This window comes from Perca fluviatilis, chromosome 17, assembly GCF_010015445.1.
Source record: "Perca fluviatilis chromosome 17, GENO_Pfluv_1.0, whole genome shotgun sequence".
Classification (NCBI taxonomy): Eukaryota; Metazoa; Chordata; class Actinopteri; order Perciformes; family Percidae; genus Perca; species Perca fluviatilis.
This window is the reverse complement of record NC_053128.1, coordinates 5742356-5768044: the sequence shown is the minus strand read 5'-3', so window position 1 is coordinate 5768044 and position 25689 is coordinate 5742356. Positions and strand designations below refer to the sequence as shown.

The 25689-nt window shown below is 39.9% G+C and overlaps 1 protein-coding gene across 6 annotated transcripts in view; it reads right to left on the bottom strand.

Annotated features, from left to right (window-relative positions):
* Nucleotides 1-25689, bottom strand: part of shroom3 (shroom family member 3) — a 147079-nt gene that overhangs the window by 74735 nt on the left and 46655 nt on the right. For 5 of the 6 annotated variants that reach the window (XM_039779675.1, XM_039779674.1, XM_039779673.1 and 2 more), the window contains one exon: nt 5906-6118. The exons of the other annotated variant lie outside the window; for it this stretch is intronic. In XM_039779675.1, coding sequence (XP_039635609.1) covers nt 5906-6118 — 213 coding nt within the window. The remainder of the gene's footprint in view (nt 1-5905; nt 6119-25689) is intronic. 6 annotated transcript variants of the gene reach the window in all.

Here is a 25689-nt window from a genome sequence, read left to right as displayed (position 1 = left end):
AGTCGGTAAAAGCTATGGGTGAAAATAGTGGAAAATTATTTAACGTTCACTTATTCTTTTGTTGGCTTTGATGGGCTTGTGAATAAGCCAACAGGTGGACGTGAGCTGACCAATCAGCTATGGTCCGCAAGCTGACCAATATCAATAAACATATCAACTTGGCTGCGTTAGATCACTAGATTTATGTCTCCTCACGTCCCTTTTGGCGCCTGCATCGGGACGTAGGAGGCTGCCGTTATTCACTCGGTAAGAGGAAAAGAACGAAATTTAGTGAATTTTATAAATTCTATATACTAAATAGAATCTAATACTGACTATGCCTTGTTGTGAATAGAGCGAAAGAGCTGTGCCTGAATCCACTGTCGTCACAGAGTTAAAGACTCACAGAGTTAATTCCGTTAAAATGGTGAGTCATTCACTAGGCCTTGAGTTGCTAGCATCCATGCTAACAGGCCTTTGACATTCATTGTATTTAACCTGGATGCTGAGTCACTGTGAAGTTCGCTAGCATTTATGCTAATTGGTGCTAATAGTGCAAAGCTAAAAGGTTAGCTAAGGTGCTGCATTCATATGCTAATAGGGTAATTAGCCACAAAAGGCTAATGGAGTACTGTATATTGGCTATGAAAAGGGCTAATTATTCTATCTATTGGTTATGAAGAGTGATGTTGCTTTTCAACACTATTGCTAGTTGTGGGTATTTTGTTGAATGAATGTTAGTACAAATTGTGAGTTTAATTGTTTGACTGGAGTTTATGGTGAAGTAACTTGAAGAGGCAAACTTTTAGTGCATTCTTTCTTACCAGTGCAGGGAGGGATAAATAAGCATGCATGTCTTAATGCCTCTAAATTACAACACTGTAGCTTAAGTTATGGGAAAATAATACAATTTGAGAGATGTTTTACATGCAATTTATGCAATTTTATTTAGGATAGTGTTAATGTTACTAAGGTTCCATAAAACTTGAATTAGAAATGTATTTTTTGTATAAAGGTTGCCATTAATATAAATGTACTTTTGATACCTGAAAGGGTTAGCTGAAATATTACCTCATTCTATTTTCATCGTAACCTAAGAAATTGATTTTATTACTGAATAGTAATTGAGAGAAATTATTTGGCCTTATCTATAGGTCAGGTTTTTGGTGGAGAATTGAGAAATGCTACACAGGCGAGGTCCAGTCCACAGAAGAATATTGAACCACATCGACTCCTGAGATCCCAGAGATTTCCAGGGTTTAGAGATTCCCAGTTCAGTTGGCTGGGTGGCGAGCTATTGAGACTCTGAACTTAGACGGATTGCTCTGGATTCCTTCTTTATGGTGGTAGGACAGACAGAACCAAAACTCACAAGGGCCCCAACGTTGAACATCTCTGAACTCACGTCATCAAAGAACAATTGAGCTCATTTATGTGCGCACTTTATTATTTTAGTTTGTTGTATGTAGGGCTGGGCACCGAACATCGATACTTTTATCCAATCCTATGAGTATCGAAATTTTTTATATCTTTCGGTGCCAAATTTCGGTACCAAAAGCGTCTGAACTCGTAAGCGCAAGGTTATCTGTCCTCTCTGCATACTGACAGAGAGCAGAGCTCCGACCGACACACACACACACACACACACACACACACACACGAGAGGTGCGGACGGGGTAAACTACGTTGTCGGCTCTGTAGTTTTGTTGAAGTCACAGTGAGTCACAGCAATGCCGATAAAGTGGTTTGAAGTGTGGTTACAATTTTTCAAAACTTTACGCGGACAGCGTTTGCTGCGATATGATATTAATGGCGAGCCAAAAGCGGTCGCGGTGCTGTTGACGTTACACTTCCTCTTAGACAAGCAGGCACAACGGTGGTTTCTCTGCCCTGATGACTGACTGACAGGCTGAGCTTGTAAGGCAAGGCAACTTTATTAATGTTACTCTGAGTAACCACTGTTCTTGAGGGACTTATTGTAATTGTTGGGGCTTTGTAAATTATAGAGTGTGGTCTAGACCTACTCTATCTGTAAAGTGTCTCGAGATAACCTGTGTTATGATTTGATACTATAAATAAAATTGAATTGAATTGAATTGAGTGAGCAGTGTTACCAGAATTTTTACATTTTGATAACTGTTTTGATTCACAATTAAGTTGGAAAATAAAAGCTTTGTGTTTAATGTATTTTTGTTGATGTTGAAATGGATTTTAAAACATATGATATCAAAAAAAGTATCGTTAGGAACCGGCATCAAAAGTGAGGTATCGAAATTGGCGATCGAAAGATGCCCAGCCCTAGTTGTATGTATGCCAAATTTCTGTGTATATTAATACACTTTATCCTGGTCTCTTAGTTTCTTTATTGACGTTCAATTCTCTGGCTTTTAACAATCTAGTTTTCTTCTGATTCTGGTCCAAATTCACACTGATATCAACTACATATCACTACTACAAGCTATTTCATAAAGGTACATTCTTACTACATTGTAATAAGGGTTACAATTGCCCATTGTCAGGTGCTGCAAAGAAGGATCTAGGAAAACTGCAGCTGGCTCAGAACAGAGCAGCTCGTCTTGCCTTTCAATGTCCACTTAGGTCTAATGTAAACAACATGCATGTGAATCTCTCCTGGTTGAAAGTTGAGGAGAGACTATCAGCATTGGCTGATTGTAGGCGTGTGTGTATATATATATGTAGGTAAGTGTATGCATGCATATGCAAACACACTGTATGTATGCATGTATGTAGAAAGTTATCTGGGTAAGTGTATATGTTGATTAGTTTTTTTTGTAGAATTTATTTTTATCTTTCTTGTCTTGTAAAAAAATGTCCTTGCCAATTTGTTTGTTACTCTTAAAAAAGAGTAGCTGAAGCTTCTGACCCTACCCTTTGGTTACGACCAATAAACTCATTCATTCATTTATTCATTCATTCATTCATTCATTCATTCAGTATCACTCCTGGCTTTTGTTAGAAAGATTAATGAATTGAAAATTCCTAATTGTTTGTATAGTCAACTAAAATTTAGCTCTAACACACATAAATACCCCACCAAACATGCCACCAGAGGTCTTTTTAAAATTCCTAGATCCCGAACACAATCAACGTACAGTATTGTATGAGGGATGGTTGCATGGAACTCATTTCTGGCTGAGATTGCTAAAGCGCACAATAAATCTAGTAAGTAAAGCAACATCTAAGGGCCCTACGCCTGTAACCATATTTTGTAACTACTTTTGTACTTTTTATATATAGGAATATTTATGTGTATACAAAGATGTTTTAAGATTTAAATTTTCTATATTCAGTGTGTATGTATTTAGTGTAATATTTATAAGAGTATATGAAGAGGACTATGTATAGTTATATTTGCAAGAAGGAATAATGATAGCTATACTGCTCTTATTTTTATTTTTATATCATGTTGCTGTTTTGTTTGAAAACGTCTTATCTGTTGTAATGTTTTTATGTTTTGTGTGGACCCCAGGAAGAGTAGCTGATGTTCTGCATCACTTAATGGGGATCCTAATAAAATAAAATCAAATCTGAAAAATGAGAACTGACCATAGCTTTGCTGAACGTAACTCTATCTTGAGTAATGTTAACTGGAATTGAGGGAGTGTAAACGTTTAAGTCTGACAGAGCAGAGGTCTGTACTACGAAGCAAGATTTGGCGTTAACGAGGTAACTTCAGGTTCAACCCAGGGTTTTGTGTATCACGACGGTGGATCACTTGTTAATGGGTTAAATCGTTGTGGTAACTTGCTCGGGAGCAGGTTATGTTGGAGATTAGAGATCAACCGGTGTAAAAGTACCGCCTACCGTTCTTTGAAGATCCGGTGGAGCTCGGTGCGTGGAGAGAGAGAGAGAGAGAGAGGTGCGCGAGACCGGCAACCCCGCTAACATTCCCTGATGTGTATTTTTATGAAAGATATATATTTTCAGCGGAGGGAATTACGTATAGGCTATTTGTCGGCTTCTTGAGCCGTGTGTTGCCAATGCCATACAACGGTTTGAATTATGTGTTTATATTTTGTATTTTCTCTCATGATCGCTTACCACTTGCAAATGATAATATAATAGGCTTAAGCAACAACAGTTTATGAAAAGCAAAAGTGTAATTGTGGTCAGATCAGTGCCTGACTGATGGGGAAGTGATATTGATAAGTGATTGCCAGCTTTCCTTCCTGCGTTTTGCCTGTAAAACCGTGTCTGTGTTCTTCATATTTATGTAGAATTATAGTTTGCTCTTCTTATGTAAAATATGCGGCTCTGGTAGATGTTTGCGATTGATCGTGCTGTGCAAACACCACCTTTAAAGTGAACGCGTGCGTCGCTGGATTGGGAAACCCAGAGTTGATTGAACTTGTTGATAACCACCGTCCTGACACAGCTTATGCGGGACCGTGGTTGTGAGGTTAAGTGAAGCCGGGTAACTGAAATAAATCCAGGGCATGTTGATCTTGACTGAGTACAGGCCTCAGGACTTAGTTGCTAAACTCTATTATAATAGCATCCAGGACTGGCTCCGACTCAGTAAGAAATTCTACACAATGGATGTGCTAGTAGTGAACAGGGATTTTTTAAGGTAACCCCACAAAAAATGTAGTATGAAATGCTTCAACGGCTTACGTTAGAACAGACAAACACTGTTTAATTCGTTCCTTACCCTTTTGCTCTTGTATTTTTGTTTTTGGGAAAGTAAAAATAACTACCATCGAAAGTCTTATACAGAGTATCCCTACTCTCTATAAAGACTTTCAATGGTAGCAACTGTTGACATCCCTGTCAACAGTTGACGGTTAAATGGTAACTGGCGAGAATATTTTTGACCTGTTGTGCATGTTGGTCTATAGGTTAATTCACATACAAAGTCACACTCTGCTAACGGCTTCGCTAGCTAGTTGTCGGGTGCTGTTCATCATGGATGTACTTAATGTACAGAATCAGAAAAAGATTTATTGCCAGTTAAGCAGCTTACTAGGAATTTGCTGTGGTTTGGTGCATGAAAACATATTTAAACATATGAAATAGACAAACAATAAATACCACATACACTCTCTCTCTCTCTCTCTCTCTCTCTTTCTCTCTCTCTCTCACACAACCGACACAAGTTATTATTTCGCTACTTGTATAACATTTTAAATATCCCTTATGCTTAGACCCGGCTAGGACCCAGAGCCGCAGCTTGTCAACAGGCAACTGCTTGGGCCCGAGGCCGTTTACGGGGCCCCCGAGGGCTGACAAACTTTACTCCACACCAACCCCCCTCCCCTTAAACAAATGACATCTGAAGGGGCCCCATGTCATTCTTGTCAAAGCATGACAGAATTTCTTAATAATTGAAAGTCAAAAGAAAATGAAGAGGAGTTATCCTTCTGGGAGTGAAAAAAAGAAAGAGAAAAATAAGGATGAGAAGAAAAGAATGCAAGACAGTGATAGAGCAGATAATGACGATTAAGTTGTGTAATAATAACTGTCTGAATGCTGTCATTTAACCTTAACTATGGGGGAGACATTTAAATAACTTTAGCTAGCTAGCATTAACGTTAGACTAATGGCGTTTATATTTTCAAATTTTTTGTTAGTTAACCTAGCTAGTGGAACTGGAGACTCCAGCCTGGAGTCTGTCTTGCTCCTGTCCCAGGAGAGACTTTCAGGTCTGGGTCTCATTTCAATAGAACGAAATGTACGAAGGTCATTAGATCTGGAGGACATAGTGGCAGCATTTGCCATAGCCAAGGTCCAAAAGCAGCAGTTGTAGAGTTTAGAACATAATGGTGACGAACACGGGTTTTGAGGGGCCCCCTAGGAATTCTTGCCTAGGGCCACAACAGACCCTAATATCACCACTGTGGGGACCGGGCTTTCAATAGGGGTTTAGTGAATGGCAGGTTGATGTAGGTTCTTAGCTCTCTCCTACCTGTTCTTGATGCGTAGTTGGACTCCTCCTGCTAAACATGGTCTGCTGTGGTGGGATGACCGTTGTGTTTGTTGTTGTTGTTGTTGTTGTTGTGGTGGTGGTGGTGGTGGCAGCAGTGATAGAGATGAAAGAGGAGGAGAAGGTGGAGGAGGAAGAGCTGGGAGCGATGGAGGTGAAGTACCAAATTCCTCGATATATCCTGGTTCAAACTCCCTGAGGAGGCAGAAAATGATAATGAGAAATCCCTCCTCATCCTGCATGATGTTATTGAATTTTATACACTGATTAAAATTTTAATGAATGCAGAGAATTGCGTCCATATGCTAATCATGTGAATTCTCAAATACAAGATGATGTCCAAATGATGGCAGAATTTCAAATAGTAGCCATGGGCAGCATGAACAAAAAAGGCTGACCACTAAAGAATATTGGGTACCAACAAAGAGTCATTGAGAGTCTCAATACTTTTAGAACTTTGTTCCTTTCCTAACTTTTTGATGTTTTGCCCAGAGCAGTTTGGATAATCTATATTCATCAAACCTACAGAAACACCACATGCCAAAATAAGCTAGCCCCGTTGTGTTCAGGTCCAAATGGTTAAAACAGGACTGTCTGCATGTCTGTTTTCTGTTCATCACATTCGTAATTTTGTCATTTTATGAACAATATTCACAACAGCGGCCTACAAAGTGATAAAAAAGCTGCAGTTCAATGGTCAACAGTGAAGAGGTCATAGTTTAGATGTCACAGGATCCTGAATGTAGAAATACTCCCTTAAGTACAATGAGCTGAAACTCTGTAAGGCAGAGGGGAGCTGCAGATTCAGCTGAAAATTCTTTGTGGGTTTATCAGTATGAGCGACACCTTTCACATTGTCACATTGTTTTCACATTGCATTTGATATATTGTTTAAAGTTTATAGCTTCTTTAAAGCAACAGTCCAATATTTAAAATCTAGTATCAGTATACATCTGCACTTAGTACATAGATAGGTGGAGGCTCCATCAGAAGCGAAATAATCCACCTTCCAACATCTCCCAAACTTTTATACATGCTGTATCTTGTTAATCGAACAGATGTAGAAATAAAAACGTAAAAACGAGTTATCATGGTTTGAGAGACAAGAAGGAAACATCCGATCAGAGAGCTTGTGGGTAATGGCAGGGTGAAGTTAGAAGTTCTTTTTAGAACCTGTTGGATACATTCAGGAATTTAAATCAATTCAGTTTAAATGTTTAATACATTGTGGATATGAATTCAGAAACTGGGATGCAGTAATTTGTTCCTGACTGCAGCGATAGATAGATAGATAGATAGATAGATAGATAGATAGATAGATAGACTGACAGACAGACTGGTGGAGAGGGAGAGCAGCAGAGAGTACAGCCCAGTGGGTCTGTAGCTGAAGCAGTAAGACAGAAGACAATTGAGATAAGATAAGCAGGGTTTGAGATTGGCTCTGGCTATTTAGCTATATTGAGTGGCTTTTGTTGAAACTGTTCCACTTTTCATAAAGTTGATGCGCTCGCCAATGTCACTTTTTGTGAACCAACCAATCACAGCCTGTATGGGACGTAAAAAAAAAAGGTAGACCTGCTGCAGCGAACTTTGGTAATGTTGAACTGATTGTTATGCATGAACGGTTATGATTATTGACTAGACTGATTAGAGACCAATTTATAGCATTTTTCATGCAAAATGATTTAATGAAGGAACAAAACCTACAAAAATCATAAATATTGGTTGAGTATTTCTTACTGCTATGTTGTCCAATTGGAGTGGTATTATTATATGTAATTATGAATGTATTAAAAACTGTATAATTAATATATTAATATTATACTAACATTCTACTATTTTAAAGGGGTGATAGAATGCAAAACCGTCATAGTTGAATAACGACAGTTCGGTGGGTAAATAGGACATACATATAAGCTCAAAATCCCATTGACACCCCTTTACTATGAAAATCTCATATTTTGAAACTGCCGCTGAAAACGGGCGAATCTCAACAAAGCTAGTTGCTTGCGTAAGCATCTCAAAATCCGGAACCTTTGTCACAGCCATGGGTGTATTAAGAGAACGGTCACGCCCCAACATTTGCATAGGCTACACAACTGACCTGAGATCAGGTAGTCTTCTGAATCTAGGTCATGCAGATCTCAGAAAATGTATACATTGTTCATATGCTATTTTACCATTAAATTCACTTCTGAGACTTTTTTATGCGAGAAATCAACTACTTAGAGGTCAAATATGTCCCGTTTTATGAAAATTGATGTCTAATTGCAAATTTTGTCCGACTGTGTGTCGGACATCAGAGGCTGGTGCTGCCTGTGTTGCTGCCTCGCCGCCCGGCCTGCCTTCCTCCACAGACCCCGGCTTGCTGTGAGCTCGATTGAGCTCCGGCACGGCTCCTGCAGCACACAGCACCTCATACCTGCGCAAATCACCGTTTGGGCTATTGGACTACTACCAAACACCGCTGCTCTGACAGAGCTCCAGGGCCTGCAACTCCCCTCTTCCTGCTAGCTAGCTAAATGCCCGGTGTATGTGAGTGAAAGCGCGGTCAGCGAGCTTGTTACGCCAGCATTCTCTTACCACAGATTCTAGTTAATCTTATAATGTGTGTAATTATAATGTGTTGAGTTATTTAAACAAACGATTGGGAAAATAAACGCCGCTTGTCCATGAGTCTCATTGATAGAGCCTGCGGCTGGATGGAGCTCTATCAATGAGAGCTAGCTAGCCTCCTCTTAGAATTCCTCTGGAATTCACAAATATTCATTAACTTGAAATCGGACACCGCTTTATAAAACATATAGTTAGATGTTGTATAAGTGGCGTGACGAAATTCAAACTGTAAATATACTCGAATTACGACCAAACATGAAGCTAACTAGCCGCAATCTGTACACATAGGATTGAAGGGACAGTCGCAGCTAACGAAACCCTTACAGCTCACAAATATTCATTAACTTGAAATCGGACACCGTTGTTAGCTTTATAAAACATATAGTTAGATGTTGTATAAGTGGCGTGACGAAATTCAAACTGTAAATATACTCGAATTACCACCAAAAATGAAGCTAACTAGCCGCAATCTGTACACATAGGATTGAAGGGACAGTCGCAGCTAACGAAACCCTTACAGCTCACAAATATTCATTAACTTGAAATTGGACACCGTTGTTAGCTTTATAAAACATATAGTTAGATGTTGTATAAGTGCCGTGACGAAATTCAAACTGTAAATATACTCAAATTACGACCAAAAATGAAGCTAACTAGCCGCAATCTGTACACATAGGATTGCAGGGACAGTCGCAGCTAACGAAACCCGTACAGCTCACAAATATTCATTAACTTGAAATCGGACACCGTTGTTAGCTTTATAAAACGTATAGTTAGATGTTGTATAAGTGGCGTGACGAAATTCAAACTGTAAATATACTCTAATTACGACCAAAAATGAAGCTAACTAGCCGCAATCTGTACACATAGGATTGCAGGGACAGTCGCAGCTAACGAAACCCGTACAGCTCACAAATATTCATTAACTTGAAATCGGACACCGTTGTTAGCTTTAAAACATATAGTTAGATGTTGTATAAGTGGCGTGATGAAATTCAAACTGTAAATATACTCGAATTACGACCAAAAATGAAGCTAACTAGCCACAATCTGTACACATAGGATTGCAGGGACAGAGTCGCAGCTAACGAAACCCTTACAGCTCACAAATATTCATTAACTTGAAATCGGACACCGTTGTTAGCTTTATAAAACATATAGTTATATGTTGTATAGCTAAGTGGCGTGACATGTGTGTAACATGTGGTAAGAGATTGCTGGTGTAACAAGCTCGCTGACCGCGCTCTCACACACGGGCCATTTAGCTAGCAGGAAGAGAGGATATGCAGGCCCTGGAGCTTTGTCAGGGCAGCGGCGTTTGGTAGTAGTCCACCAGCCCGGTGGACTACTACGGTGACTTTGCGCGGGTATGAGGTGCTGTGGGCTGCAGCAGCCGAGCCGGACCTCAATCGAGCTCACAGCAAGCCGGGGTCTGTGGAGGAAGGCAGGCCGGGTGGCGAGGCAGCAACACAGGCAGCTGAACTCCGACACACAGTTTTACCAAATTTGCAATTAGCCATCCATTTTCGTAAAACGGCCCATATTTGAGCTTTATATAGTTGATTTCTCGCATAAAAAAAGTCTCAGAAGTGAATTTGGTAAGGAAACATTGCAGTGTCTGGAATATAATGTTTTTTTTTCGGTTTCTAATGTCTGTGTATTGGGGATTGCTCGCAACCAATCAGCACACGACCTCTAATGCTTGTGTATGGCGAGTCGCTCAACCAATCAGCGCGTCTCTATGTGTGTGTACGGGGCTAAGGCTCAACCAAGCAGCACGCAGCTCATCTAAATATTCATGACCATACCATATTTGGAAGAAAAGCTCTTGTTACAAATAGGGCCAAAACACAGGGATGCATAAGGGCCAATAAAATATCAACCAGGCCATTTTCAGCCCAACTAATGTTACATACCCCATTAGGAGACCATAAGGAACAGTGTGAAATACCCTATATAATCATTCTATCTCCCCTTTAACTATTATATTATTCTTTTTTTATTTAATGTTATATTATACTAATACTATATTAATATACTAATATTATACTAATATACTAATTTGTACTAATTACTCATGCAGGTTGAGGATATTGCATCTGCAGTGGACAGAACTTAGCCAGTGCCATTGTGCCAATATGTGCTCCTTCTAGACAGCCTCCTCTGAAGAGCAAACCTTTCCCTTGTTCTACGTTTACATCTATTTTAATAAAGGTATTGTTATAAATATTGTTCAGTAATATTCTTTACATTAAGTACAGCGTGAGTTATGTGGACATTGATGTATCTCTGGGCCATTTTTCATTCCCAGTTCTAAAGTATCCATCTCTAACTAAAGTCAGGACTTTTCCCTCCCTTCATACCCTCCACTTAGCAGATCCATTATACCTACAATCCTTAGAGAGATGCATTCAGAGGACACACAAACACACCCAAACATATTAACTGAGGACATTCCACTGATGAGTATTCAGAACGTATTTTGCATAGAGAGATACAGTACATACAGAGGACAATACACAATTTACAACACACACACACACACACACACACACACACACACACACACACACACACACACACACACACAGGTGCACATATAATGGCCCATTGAAGTGAAACCTGTCGAGCTGGTCAGAGCAATGTGTGGCAGCCACAACACCCTGAAATAACCTGAACAGGAGGGACACATTCCACTTTCTGTCTCATTACACACACACACAAACACACACACACACACACACATCCAGAGGTTACCTCACTCTGTTTGCCCAAACTTTGTTCACAGTGCGTTATTTTAAATCCTAGCAGTCAAAAGGTTTCCATATATACTGTCAATTTTGGGGAAATGTGTCTAAAATGAAGCACAAGTAATCAAGAATATTTACATTTGCTGGAATAATGCAGGGAAATTACAGATTCAGACAAATCACTTATGGTGGCAGACAATCATGGGGCATGTGCAACTGTTTTTTCATTTTATCTAGTTTGTGAAATGTTCAGCAATGTTAAGGCCTGGTCAGCATTTAAAACAGAAAGGTCTTGGAGCGCCCTGGGAGCTCACCTGGTAGAGTGTGCGGCCCATTTACCAAGGCTCAGTCCTTACCGCAGCAGCCACTGGTTCGTTTCCAACCAGTGGCCCTTTGCTGCATGTCATCCTCCTCTCTCTACCACTTTCCTGCCTTAATCTGCGCTGCCAAATAAAGGCAATAAAAGCCCCAAATAAAATCTTTAAAACTGAAAGGTCTTGTCAACGTTTTCCAATAGAACCACAGATATCAGTGGATTCACTCGAGGGGGTTAAGTGAATCTGCAGCATGGAGTTCAATTTAGGTCAATTTTGACATGTAAATTGGCGCCATTTACCAATAGCAAGCCATCCCGAAAATGCAAGGGGGAGTAAATTAAGTAAAATGAGGACTGTTTGTCCTGTTAAGATAAAGTAGACTGCGTTTTTCTTCAACATATTCAGTTAACAGCCCACAGTGAGCCCAGACTCTAGTCCCCCTTCAAAAAGGTTATAATATTATGAGTCAACACTGGCGTTCTTTTTGCCACTTACAGGCTGCCATTTTGGACTGAATGCTGCCCTGATTAATATCAACCCTGAACTGCTATTATTATTTCTAGTCATAGTTCCACTATCTTTATTGTTACTATACTATTCATCATTCCAACTGCTATAATTATTATGAATCATATTTCTCTATATCTGTATATCTGTATCAGTGTCTGATACAGACTGGCAGTGACAGATGAACCTGAACAAAGAACCTGGGTCTGTCCAAGGTTTCTGCCTAAAAGAAGTTTTTCCTTGCCATTGTTGCACCAAATGCTTGCTCGTGGGAAAATGTTGGGTCTTTGTAAAGCATAGAGTGTGGTCTAGACCTACTCTATTGTAAAGTGTCTTGAGATAACTCTTGTTATGATTTGACACTATAAATAAAATTAAAGGTGCTGTAGGTAGGATTGCGAAGATCCAGGACTTAGCCAAAAAATTTTAACATCGACAACTTCTCAGTCCCTCCCCCCTTTCTGCGAAAGCCCAAAACGGTCTACTAAGCCCCTCTCCCACAAGGGATAATGAATGTGTGTGCATGAGCAGATACAGTGATTGACATTGGCATCTAAACATTGTCCATCAACTTTGACTTTGAGCACCAAGCATCACAGATGCCAAACTCCTGTGCTCTGTCAGCGTGGAACACAGTCCACCCATCAAGTTCAAGAGCCAGATCCAGAATGTCACGATATGGAGCCAGGTCTTTGCAAAGATGTGGGCACAACAGTCTCCAATCTCCGTTGCTGGGTCACACCACCGTTAGTGGCGCTTGGTTGGCTGTGTGGTTGGAAGACGCAGTGGGCAGTCATCATCCCAAGGTCCACTCAACTTAATCACATCCCTGCAGCCACCCATGAATGAATGAATCTAACTACAGGTGTCAATGTCTGTGTTTTGTCATGGTAGTTCTCTGTGATAACCAAAGGCAAACGTCTTTAAGAATGTCTAGCAGGTCCAGTTGCCTTTGCTTATCACAGAGAACTACAGGTGTCAATGATTTTACAGTTTTTCTTGATTGCTTTGATGCAGCAGTCAACTCAAACTCCACATTTTCAAAAAAGTTAACACACAGGCCGAAACAGTGGCACTCATGGTTAAAATGACATATTTTGTTTGCAAAAGGCTCTACCCGTGCCAAAACATTTAAAATATGCAACAAAAGCAAATTTTGCCATCAAACAACACAACATGCAAACAAGTGTATGAGCTCTTCCAATCAACCATTACACAGTGGACAACAAAATACAAAATACAGCACTCAGTGCGAAACAGTGCACCATTGCTTGTCATGTTTTGCTAGCTTGCATGTATGGTCAATACACCATGCTGTCCTTTTGTCTGTATGGACAGTTTTCAACTTTACATAACTTAAACTTTTCTTCAAGTCTTTTACTAGTGTCTATATATAGTTAAGTAATGATTATTCTATTTTTGATATATTGCGTTGCCTGTTGTACTTGAATAGATATAGAATTTGCACTGACGCTATCTTGCACTATGTTAGGATACTGTTAGGATCTGCAGTACTTTCTCTATTTCCCCTTGTTCTCTGCAGTACTTTCTCTATTTCCCCTTGTTCTCCTGTGTCTTCCTGTGTGTTTGTTTTCATCAAATCAAAATCAAATTGTCTGTGGCCCGTTTTTTTGTTTTCTACTGTTGACTTCAGCATACAATTTAAACGGGGGTTAGACGTTTTTGTTGGATTTATAAATTAAGAAGACAATAACAAATGGTATTTTAATTTTCCAATTTTGGATTACCAATTGAATATAAAAAGAATAAATGATACACAGATTGCTTTGGCTTGTTTGTATTTCTTTTAACCAATCACAGCCGTAATGGGTAGCGCTAAGCCCCGGATGCAGCGATGGTACCCTTTCAAATAGATGAAAGGTTTTATCTCAGCGCTGTACATCTGGTAATTCAGACTACTGGTAATTTGACTGTCCTCCCCTGAAAAACGCCACCATAAGTCATTCAAGCAGCAATTATGATGCATATTTACATTTATAGTGGCAGTGCCCTCTAGTGGCCGTAATAATTATGACAAGAGCAAAGCACGAAGTAAGGTGACGAGGGTTTGTGTCCTGTTGAAAATAATAGTAAACCAGAAGTGAAGTAATTTCAGTTCCCACAAAGTGACTATGTGAACATTTTTGCGTTCCTACAATGTTGTTAATAAACACACAGACACGCACATAAAGCAGTTGCCTGGTATACAGTTTTGTGGCTGTTTGTCCCTGTAATGACTTCTTCCTCTTCTTTTTTCAGCACAGAAACTCAAACATTCATTGAGCTCGATTACGTCAAACAACAACAAAAGAGCACAAAGAAAGAGAGTCACTGGAGATGAATGGAAGAAGACAAAGAGAGAGAGAGAGAGAGAGAGAGAGAGAGAGAGAGAGAGAGAGAGAGAGAGAGAGGGGGAGGGGGGCACCTACAGCCAACGACACAACTGTGATTAAAACTTGCTACAAGACCAGAATCAGACAAGACCTGGTCTGGTTGTGTAGTCTACAACAGAGTTTGACTTTAAGTGATGTATGTTGGAATCACTTACATCAGGGGTCGTCAATCTTAGGCACGCGTGCCACCATGGGCACGCGGTACCTTAGCCAATGGCACGCTGGCAATATGTGTGCAAGAGAGTTATTGATGTGTTGAAATCATGTGTTGAAATCATGGTTGAAATGCTGAAGCACTCTCTCATCTGCATGCCAAATTCACAGTTCACAGTTGCGCGACCTGTTATTTGTGACTTGTATCCCCACCAAAGACTGTATAAAAACTATCCCCATCCGTATGCCATTTCAGCTGTTGTGCGACCGCTTTCCAGACATGCATGTTTGCCGTGAAAGATACAGGCAACGCAATTTTCTGTTCACGTTAACGGCGCATGTGGTGCCTGGTATGCCTGGTATCTACCAGACGAAATAGCTACGCGGATTTCTGTGGCTCATTACACTGACACTTACATGTCTGCGTGCGGCTCTGATGCCCCAAACCCGTTACGGAGCAACATAAACATCGCTGAATGTCACGCTAGTAATAACACGTTACACAGCAGGTAACGTTAGCCTACCGTTAGCCACAGTAGTAACTGGATTAAACACGGCTAAAATGCTTACTGCTAAACAGTGTAGTGTGTCTGTATTTCACTGTAGGATTCCAACAGCGGGACGTCCAACAGTCTGCTGCTAAAGCTATGAGCTAAAAGACACAAACTAGCACTGGTCACTGCTGTTGTCTGAAAAACAACACAGACGGGACAAAACGTTGCGTTTACTGGTAAACTGGTAAACCGGCTTATGATGACCGACTGCTACCTGTTGTGGAATTTTCCTCACGTTACTCTGTCCTCTGTGACTGTCTACATCTAGAAACTAAGCTGCGCGGTGCAGGCAGGGAACAGCTCTGATTGGCTCATGGAGACATGTGATCAGACAGTGGTTTATGGAGCGCTAGATTGGCTTTGCAAAAACTGTTCTATGAAGAGAATGACACATTTTAAATATTGCTCGATCACGCAAATTTGATCGTGGGAAGCCAAAATCGTGATTGTGATTAAAATTCGATTAATTGTGCAGCCCTAGCTAGTAGGCTACTTGTAACGCTACTGGAGGAGCGGGCTTGGTAGCGGTATGTCGGCAATGGCAGGCCCGCTAGCTAAGAAAGCTAAAGTTAATGTTCAAGAATAAAAACATTCCCATATCTGCCAGAAGTGTTGAACGACGCATCAAAGAAATGGCAGAAAATGTAAGAGTGCAGCAGACAGGCGGTTTGAAAGAAGCCATGGTATTTAGTGTCTGATTTGATGAGAGTGTGGATGTAAATGACATACCACGTTTGGCAGTCATGGCAAGATACAGTGATGTGACTGTAAGAGAGGAACTCTGTTGCTTAAAGCCAAAGCCTGAAACAACAAAAGGTGAGGACGTAGCCAGAGTTTTTCTGGAGCATTTTGAGGAGCGAGGGAATGACATTAGCAAGATTTTTGCAGTGATAACAGATGGTGTCCCCGCCATGGTCGGGAAACAGCGGGGAGCAGTCACATTAATTGAAGAAAGAGTTGGTCACCCTGAAATCATGTCATGAAGTCATCATGAAAGTTCACTGCATAATATACCAAGAAAATCTTTGTGCATAAATGTCAAATTCAGATCTGAATGAGGTTATGGCTACAGTGGTGAAAGTTGTTAACTTCATAGTTAAGCAATCTGCTCTAACACACGTCTCACGTCTCTGCTCAAGGAAATGAACTGCGCACACAAAGATATCCCTCTCCACACAGCAGTCAGGTGGCTAAGCTGCTGGAATGTTTTGGAGCGGTTTGTCGGCTGCTTTGATGCTATAAAGGCCTTCCTGGCTGAAAAAGGCCAAGACTATCCCGAACTGCAGGACGAGGAGTGGGTTGTGAAACTTATGTTTCTCACGGACATTACGGGACACCTCAACCAGCTTAATCTCCACCTGCAAGGTGCAGGGCAAACAGTTTTGGACATGTACAACACATGGGCTGCTGTTGTTGGAAAGCTGAAAATTTTTTCAAGCGACATTGCCACCTCCACTTTCTGCTACTTCAGACACTTAAGGGAGCTATCCACGGAGCACAGCATCAGCACCGCTGAAATATGCAAATACATCAGCGGGCTTGAGTCGGAGTTTATAACACGATTTCGGGAATTTCAGAAGTATGGAACCATGTTCTCATTCTTGATTAAAGCATGGCAGCATTCTTGTATAGTGTATACGTATTAAGTGTATTGCTGACAAGATTAATGATTTCCACTAAGATGTGGATGTTTCATAAGCATGGCAGCATTATTGTATAGTTCTCATATGTCTGTTACTCTTAATTCTCCTATTTTGACATTTACTGCCATTATAACTGAATGAAATTTAAGATGATAAAAAAGATTGGTGTAATGTTGGTAAGGTTACTGATTTCAACTCAGATGTGGATGTTTTCATAAGGATGGCAGCCTTGTATCATACTCCAGATATAATTACAATGTCCTGATTAAGGGAACTAGGCTAAATGTTATCAAATGTTGCTATGGAATAAAATTACAGATTCCCTGGATATTAAACTTTTGATGTGAAGTCATAATTAAACTTAATGTTGACATGGCACACTAATAAACAAGACATTTTGAAAAGAGCACTTCATATCAAAAAGGTTGCCGACCCCTGACTTACATTTACACCTACAGTTATTCCCTGGAGGCAGCAAAATGGCCCAATTTCAGCAATGGGAGAGTTGACAGATGAGTTCCCACAAAGAACATTTTTGCGTTCCTACAAGGTTGTTAATAAACACACAGACACGCACATAAAGCAGTTGCCTGGTATACAGTTTTGTGGCGGTTTGTCCCTGTAATGACTTCTTCCTCTTCTTTTTTCAGCACAGAAACTCAAACATTCATTGAGCTAGATTACGTCAAACAACAACAAAAGAGCACAAAGAAAGAGAGTCACTGGAGATGAATGGAAGAAGACAAAGAGAGAGAGAGAGAGAGAGAGAGAGAGAGAGAGAGAGAGAGAGAGAGAGAGAGAGAAGGGGAGGGGGGCACCTACAGCCAACTACACAACTGTGATTAAAACTTGCTACAAGACCAGAATCAGAATAAGAATCAGTGTTCAAATTACCCTTAGCCTCCATTTGTCTCTAAGTACATTTCCAATTTCAATCCTCTTTTTCTGTTTTTATTTACCTTTTTTATTTTTTCATTAAGAAACCTGAATGAAAAAGATACATAAATAATCATCAATTATATGAACCAGATGCTGGAGAATATTCATACTAGCAAAAATGATGTTAACAGCAGAGTGAGCTTCAATCGTCGATCATTAAAATCACACCCAAATCTAAGGAGGGCAAAGGCAGGCAGGGGTGTCTGAGATAGAGTCCAAGTCAAGTCTTAGGTGTTTGAGTTAGAGTCCAAGTCAAGTCTCAAGTCTTTGAGCTAGAGTCCACATATTTTACATTCAACGCTTCTTTTGTTTGGGCCTTGTATGAAGTTTTAAAAGCTAAAAGTTAGTGGAGCTTAAAGTGATGGTTCGGAGTAATTCACCCTACGGTCCTTTGCACCATGACCTCGAGCCAAACACCCCCCCAGAAGCTTTTTTCACCTGGGTCTAACATTGAGAGAGTTAGCTAGAGTAAGCGTTATCAGCTGAATAGATTAGCGCATGGGCTAATGGACCCACGTTTGTATAGTTCCCCACTCATTATGCCCGAATGATAACAAACGTGCTACAGTAGTAAATATAGTTAGTTGTCATAAACGACTGGATTGGAAAGTTTGTAATTACACCAGAAGTTTATGTAAATAACACTTGCCTGCTGGCTTCTGCTCTCTGCTGTTGTTGTTACAGCTGTAAGAGCGAGTGCGCTACAAATTACAATAACGAAAAAGAGATGCAACAAAAATATTTTTTAATTTAACTTTTTTTTTAAAGTAAGTGCTGTAGTATAACTAGCAGGAGACAAGTAATAATTGAGGTAAGTTTGGAGACATTACCTTATTTAATCATTAAATTAATAAATATTTTTGTTGTATCTCTTTTCGGTGTAGTAATTTGTAGACAACCCTAAGCACTCGTCTAACTGCAGGTAGCAGCAGCAGCAGCAGCAGCGGCAACAGAGAGCAGAAGAGAGCAGGCAAGTGTTCATAAACTTCTGGTGTACTTACAAACTTTCCAATCCATCGTTTTATGAGAGCATAACCTATTTGTACTACTGTAGACGTTTGGTATCATTTCGGGCATTATTAGTGGGGTAACTTACAAGATACAAACGTGGATCCATTAGCCCCTGCGCTAAGCTATTCAGCTGATAACGCTACTCTAGCTAACTCTCCCAATGTTCGACCCAGGTGAAAAAAGCTTCTGGGTGCGTGTTTGGCTCGAGGTCATGGTGCAAAGGACCCTAGGGTGAATTACTCCGAACCATCACTTTAAGCTTTCTCTCACGTGTGGCTGCTCACAGCAGATACCTTACGTATTATGTGTTACGTAGGTTACAGGTTACACAGGGAGAGGAATAACATTCATTAGGCTTTTCCTAAAAATAAAGATTGTTCACGAATCCCCAGCACCTTGAGTCTGAGTCGAGTCTAAAGTCTTTTGAGAACAAGTCTCAAGTCAAGTGTTTGGTAACTGTATGAGACTTAAATGCGACTCTAGTCTGAGTCTCAAACTCGTGTCCCCATTTCTGGTCAACACTTTAGGCGCCTGGGTAGCTCACCTGGTAGTGTGCTGCGGCCCTTTGCTGCGTGCCATTCCACATCTCTCTCCCCTTTCATGTCTAAGCTGTCCTGTCACAAATAAAGGCCTAAATGCCTAAAAAATCATCTTAAAAAAAAGGTTATAACACCTAACATATTTTGTTCACTGTTATTGTAACCCAGGCATGGATTTAGAATGCAGAGGCCCCTGGGCACAAAATCTTGGAGGCCCCTACCCCCCTCAGAACTCATGGCCCAAACTCACACAGCATCTACATTTTTAACAGTAAAAGTAAGCTGAGGGTTTTTCTTTAGTTTAAAACAAAACACTTTCTCCAACTCCATTTCTTGTGATGTTAATTGTGACTCTATAAGTATCTATAAAACAAAGGACAAAATGGAAACTATCACAGAACAAAATCAACAGAATTTATTGCAATAAAGCAGATTAAAATCTATGAAAATACAGCCTAATAACATAACTAAGAATAAGTATAGTTGTCTGTACAGTCTGTCAAAATTGAACTAGCTTACCACAATAGCACAACATCAATGCTAATCTCAACAGAAAACATCCAATCTACTCATCTCTTCCACAGAGCCAACCCGACACTAGTAAATCACACCAAAAACAAAGGCAAGAAAAAAACATAGTGGTGACCACAATTTTATCTAAAGAGCCCACTTTGGAAAAAACAGCTGATTGTTGAGCGCCTCTTTTACTCTCTCTCACTGTCTCTCCCCTTCATGGAGAAACAGATGATCAACATCTACTAGCCTAAAGTGTAACAGAGCTGTGTTTCAAATATATGGATGAAAATAGGTTGTGTATAACTTATATACGTATAGGCCTATACAGTTCACTCTCAGCGTGAAATGCAGTTCTCAAAGTTAAGTTGCACAACTTTATGTATGGCAACTATTTTATTCTATGTCATAATTTCCTGATATGTAATGACAGCTGACAATGTAACGCCGTCGCCGATGTTCAGCTCTACATCTCCACCAAATCCATCACCACGGCAACTCACTCCACTTTGACCATTGGCCTCAGTGAAATTAAATCATGGATGCAAACCAACTTTCTCAAACTTAACAACAAATGACAAATCAGACACGATCATCATCTGTCCCAAATTCCTCTTCAAAACATCTCACAACTTTTGCTTCACCATCTATAGCTCCACTCTGTCTCCCTCCTTACACATCCATCAGGAGTTATTTTTGACAGCAACCTCTTCTTCGAAAAGCATGTCATCAAAATCACCACAACTGCCTTCTTCCACCTTAAAATCTGTATCAGTATCAGTGTAATCTCATGGTTTATGTTTGTATATTTGCACACTTTACATTTTAGAGAAAGAAGTATAACCTACTTTATTTATTTATCATTTTTGTATTACATTATCTGCAGAAATTATTATATTTTGGTGGTGACAAAACCCATATTAAATATGTAGACCTACAGTTAGGTGATTTTGGCGTTGTAGAGATGTCTGCTCGCTGTCCGATTGTCTGATATGAATGACCACACAATGATACATGTGCTTAGTGTTCTGTCTTACACAGCAAACTAATTCTTCACTGGTAAGACCAACATACGGCGGAAGGTTCTAAAAATATTAAAAACAACAAAGCTATACTTCACCGATTCTCTGCAGTGAACTGACGGAAAAAGACAAAAGATATAGGCTACTTTTAAAATACTATGTGAAATATGACGTGAAAGTACCCTCAACTAGAGAATGACTACTACATATGATGCCATGATAAGCCTAGACCGTGTATCTGGTCATTAAAATGAACTGTCTATTAATACAACAACGTTACATGATTTAAAGAGCAACATAGCTTATCATACGGGGACAGAGCAGAGGTGCTGGGCTCCAGCTGAATCAGAAAAAAATATTTATTTAGGTGGGTCGGTGGACGCAGATTCGGAAGGCTTTGGCGCCGATCGGACTATCTATAATAATCAGGGTTTTTAATAAGAGGAAAAAGTAGTAGATAGACCTACATTTTAAGGCTGTCAAATTGGTAACGTAGCTAGCTATGTACCGCCGGTCGATGTCCTCATACAATCTTTCACTCTAGCCTATCCTCCACCGCCTGTCTTGCCGCTATCAACAGTTTCCGCGGTAACCTGACTCGTAGTCATCAGACACAGCCGACAGCCCAAAAACTGATAATGATACCTTTTTGTGTGCAACTAAATTATTGTTAACACACATACACACAAACACACACTAATTAATTAATTTAATTTTAATTTTAAATGAAAAAAAAAAAAAAAAAGGATGAGGCCACACAGTGGGGTCTTGGAGGCCCCCTAGAGGTTGGAGGCCCCCGGGCACCGGCCCAATCGGCCCGGTGGTAAATCCGGCCTTGTTGTAACCAACAACCATTTTGACACATCGTGGCAACGTCGTTCCTTGGGGAAAACAATCAAACTAAACGGGACTGAGCAAGGACGGACTGACAATCTGTGCGTTCGGGAAAAGTCCAGAACGGCCGTCCAACCGACAGTCGTTGGCACAAAAAAAGTCTAATAAAGCGATATTAACAGCCAGGGGCAAGGGCGCGATTACGATCACTTACTGTATCTATATGCTATGTGTAAAAGAAACTGAGGAAGAAGAGTAGGCCTACTAGTACTGGTCAGAGCCATGTCTTTCTCTATCACTCTGGTACTGGTAAGTGCCAGGAGCAGGACACATTATAACAGGCTGCCTTTATCCCTATCTTAGCGAATTGCATAGTCAGCTATCAACATGGGTGTGCATCATGATTATGAAAATGATAATGCCATTTAGTTCTGTTAAACTTAACGTGTTTAATAATTTCTGTTAGGTTAATTTGAAACATTAAACGCGTTAGAAATTAATCGCGGGTCGACCGCGATTTTACTCACGTGAAATTTGCACACACGTTGCATATGAGAGGTAGTGAGCTCACTTTTGCTGCTAGGATGAAGACCATAGTATTGAATTAAACCGGAAAACATCAGACATGCATTGGAACCTCTCTAAACATGCTAACAAACAGGGAAGGTGGCTAAATAATTCACCAAATATAACCAAATGTTTAACCAAAGAACTCCTAGCTTGCACTTTCTGTCTGTCTTCCATCAGAGTGCAATTTTCCTTGTCTTTCATATTTGCGTTTACTATTGTGGAACTGGCAAAGACCTGGTGGTTGTTTGTGAAAGCTTCACAGACAAGATTGATAGGGACTAATCATTTTCATCATTTCACAGCCTTAATATGAATCAAAAGTGTAATATGACATTGACAAAATAATAGGTTATTCAATGCTAATTCTTTAACACAAAGCAACACATATTAAATCAATAATCGATAATAACCTATCTTTAAAATAATTTGTTTATTCAGGTTGAAGATAGTTGCAACACAAAAGATGACAGGGAGAGTGCAGGCAAGTGGCAGGATGTCTCAGGATGCTCTACATAGCAATATTTCACACGGCCCAAGTCAGATAGTCACAGCCTGGAACAATTGTTTGCTTACCACCCTCAGCAAAAGCCTAAACACCTGTCTCTACAGAGAGTGTTTAGTTATAAAGATGGTATCAAGTGCAAATGGCTAATAAACACAACCCCAATTATCATCATTGGTTTTGAGATGTTACTTGCTATGAATACCTTGTCTGATAGACTACAGTATTGTGTTTTTTTATCTCCAGTCCGTACGCTACGCTGTTTTAGCCTACTACCATCAAGTGTTAGACTGAGACAGCTACTGCACATCAACGAGTGAACTCAAAGCAGTCACTTGATTTTCGCATAGTTTAAAGTGACAAATCACATCACCGTATTTTGATGTCAAAATGCGTATACTACGCAAAATGCGTACAGGTTGGCAGGTCTGCAGATGCACAGTACAGTGTAAAACATAGCAAGATATTTTGGATAAAAATGTAAACTTATTAAAAGACTAAACGATTAAGACGAGTTTTAGTAAGTGGTTTAAAATGGTGATTTGGCAAGCCTGAGCTCAACCTACAAGTATTTTCAGATCTGGGGTACCCTGACAGCAAAGGTTCTCCCTAGTAGGGGTGGGTGATTTGGCCCTTAAATAATATTGTAATATTCCAGGATTTATTTCAAATAGTTCAAATTTAGGGAAATCTAAAGCATCATTAAGGTTACATTTACACTACTATGTTTTGGTTTAAAAACAAATATATTTTGCAATGTTTCACCCCAAGTCCACACTACTACTACTGGACAGGCAACAACTGAGATATTTGGGAATGACGATACATGTCAGTCAGTCTTATTGGTTAGGTAGGCTTACATACCTTTCAGTAACAATTCCACTTTGTCGTCGATCAAAGCAAATAAATCCCTGGTCTTACATTTCACCATTGTTGTTCTCTTTCAAAGTATTTTCTGTATTTTCAACAAATACATCCATGATTTTAAGTGCAAAGTAGTGTCAGACAATCTGCTTCCTGTTTACATCGGCACGTGCATGCCAAGTGTATGCGATGGCCATGTGATATGCATTGTCAATAGGGCTGGGCGATATGGAGTAAATCAGATATCACGATATTCTTGACAACATACCTTAATATCGATATTGTGGCGATATTCTAGGGTTGAAAATTGGTGCTTTAACAAAATATCTTTACACTTAGATTTTAGATAAATAATCATCAGTAATGTGGACATAATGTCTATGTGGGGAAAAGGCAAATAATAGAACAGCTAGAACAGGCTGGTAAGTTCAGAAAAGTACATCACTTTACTGTAATGCAGCCTTTAAAACCAGTAAAAGACAACACTTATGTCATATCACGATATCACGATATCCAAAATCTAAGACGATATCTAGTCTCATATCACAATATCGATATAATATCGATATATTGCCCAGCCCTAATTGTCAAATGTGTTAATATGAACGGAGATTAGTTCTGCTACTGGAGTTATAACTCTTTTGTTTCAAAAAAATTAAAATGTAGTAGTGTAGATGTAGCCTCAAACTTTTTGGCAACAGTTTGTGTTTGACCCTTTCCTATTTCAACATGACAATAGTCATGTTTCCATCAACATATTTTTATGCACATTTTGAAGTATTGCATTAGAAAAATAATGATGGAAACGGCAAAATTTGAAAAAACGTCCTCAAATTCGCAAAAGAGTTTTTACGCTCGCTTGAGGTGGTTTTTGGTTTTTCAAAAAAAAGTTAATACGCAAAATGGGAGATGGAAACAACTTTGCCGAATAAGTTGTGACGTAGCGAACATGTAACTCACCCGGTATCCATTGGATGGGGGAAGGATCGGGATATGGGTCCCATCCAGTGTGCCATACACTTGTGGCACAAGGTGCGTAGTGGAGTTACAGTGCGCTATAGCCTGTGCCTCAGCCACTTCGGGTAAATTGACGAATTAGTTCAACAGCTTGAATCGTATGGCCCTGCAAACAGCGTGTGAACGTTGTCTTGCTGACACCAAATGTCTCTACCACAACGCTGTATTCTGCACAGGTGGCCAACTTGTACAATGCTACCTCTCTCCATTTAGCCAAAGAACTTAGCTTCTAAACGCTTTGATTTAGCAAGCCGGTTTGCAATCTACAACCATGCGTAATGTCAACTTGTGACGAAACTACGCTTTGCGTAGTCTAGTTTATTTGCTCTAAACACTTCTAATTCGCATTTTCTTTTTTCTTTTTTTTTGCGACATTTTAAAAGTTTGCTTAAAATTCACTTGACAGTTAGATGGAAACATGACTAATGTTTTGTCCACAAAGCCAGCACCATAAAGGTTTTCACAGTTAGGTGTAAAAGAACTTGCTTGGTCTGCACAGAACCCTGACCTCAACCCCATCCAACACCTTTAGGATGAACTGGAACACTGACTGTGAGCTAGACCTAATCACCTAACATCAGATGGTGACCTCACTAACCTCATGTTCACACTGACTTCAGCCCTGCGTGAAAAAACATAGCTACTACATTCATTTGAATTGAGCCAGTCCGGCAGCACAGCGAAATGCCAACACCTGGCTCAACTTTTTCCCAATGCAATATGATCTCTTCCGACAAGGCGCTGCTTTGTCAAATATAAATACAAGCAGAGGAAGATTACTTTGTAATGTAGTTCTACTATTTACTGATTAAAATCCGGTGAGAGAGTATTATGGCAATGTTTTGTCATCTGATAACACATTCATCTGTTACTCAACAAGATACTCAACTTGGATTGAATTTCATTGTCTCATCAAGGGCCTAAAATTAACACCTGACCATCACGCCAAATGTGGGTGAATTTTGCAATTGGCAAGTCAATTTACCTGCCACGTTGGCGGGGGATTCATTGGTTGTTTTGTT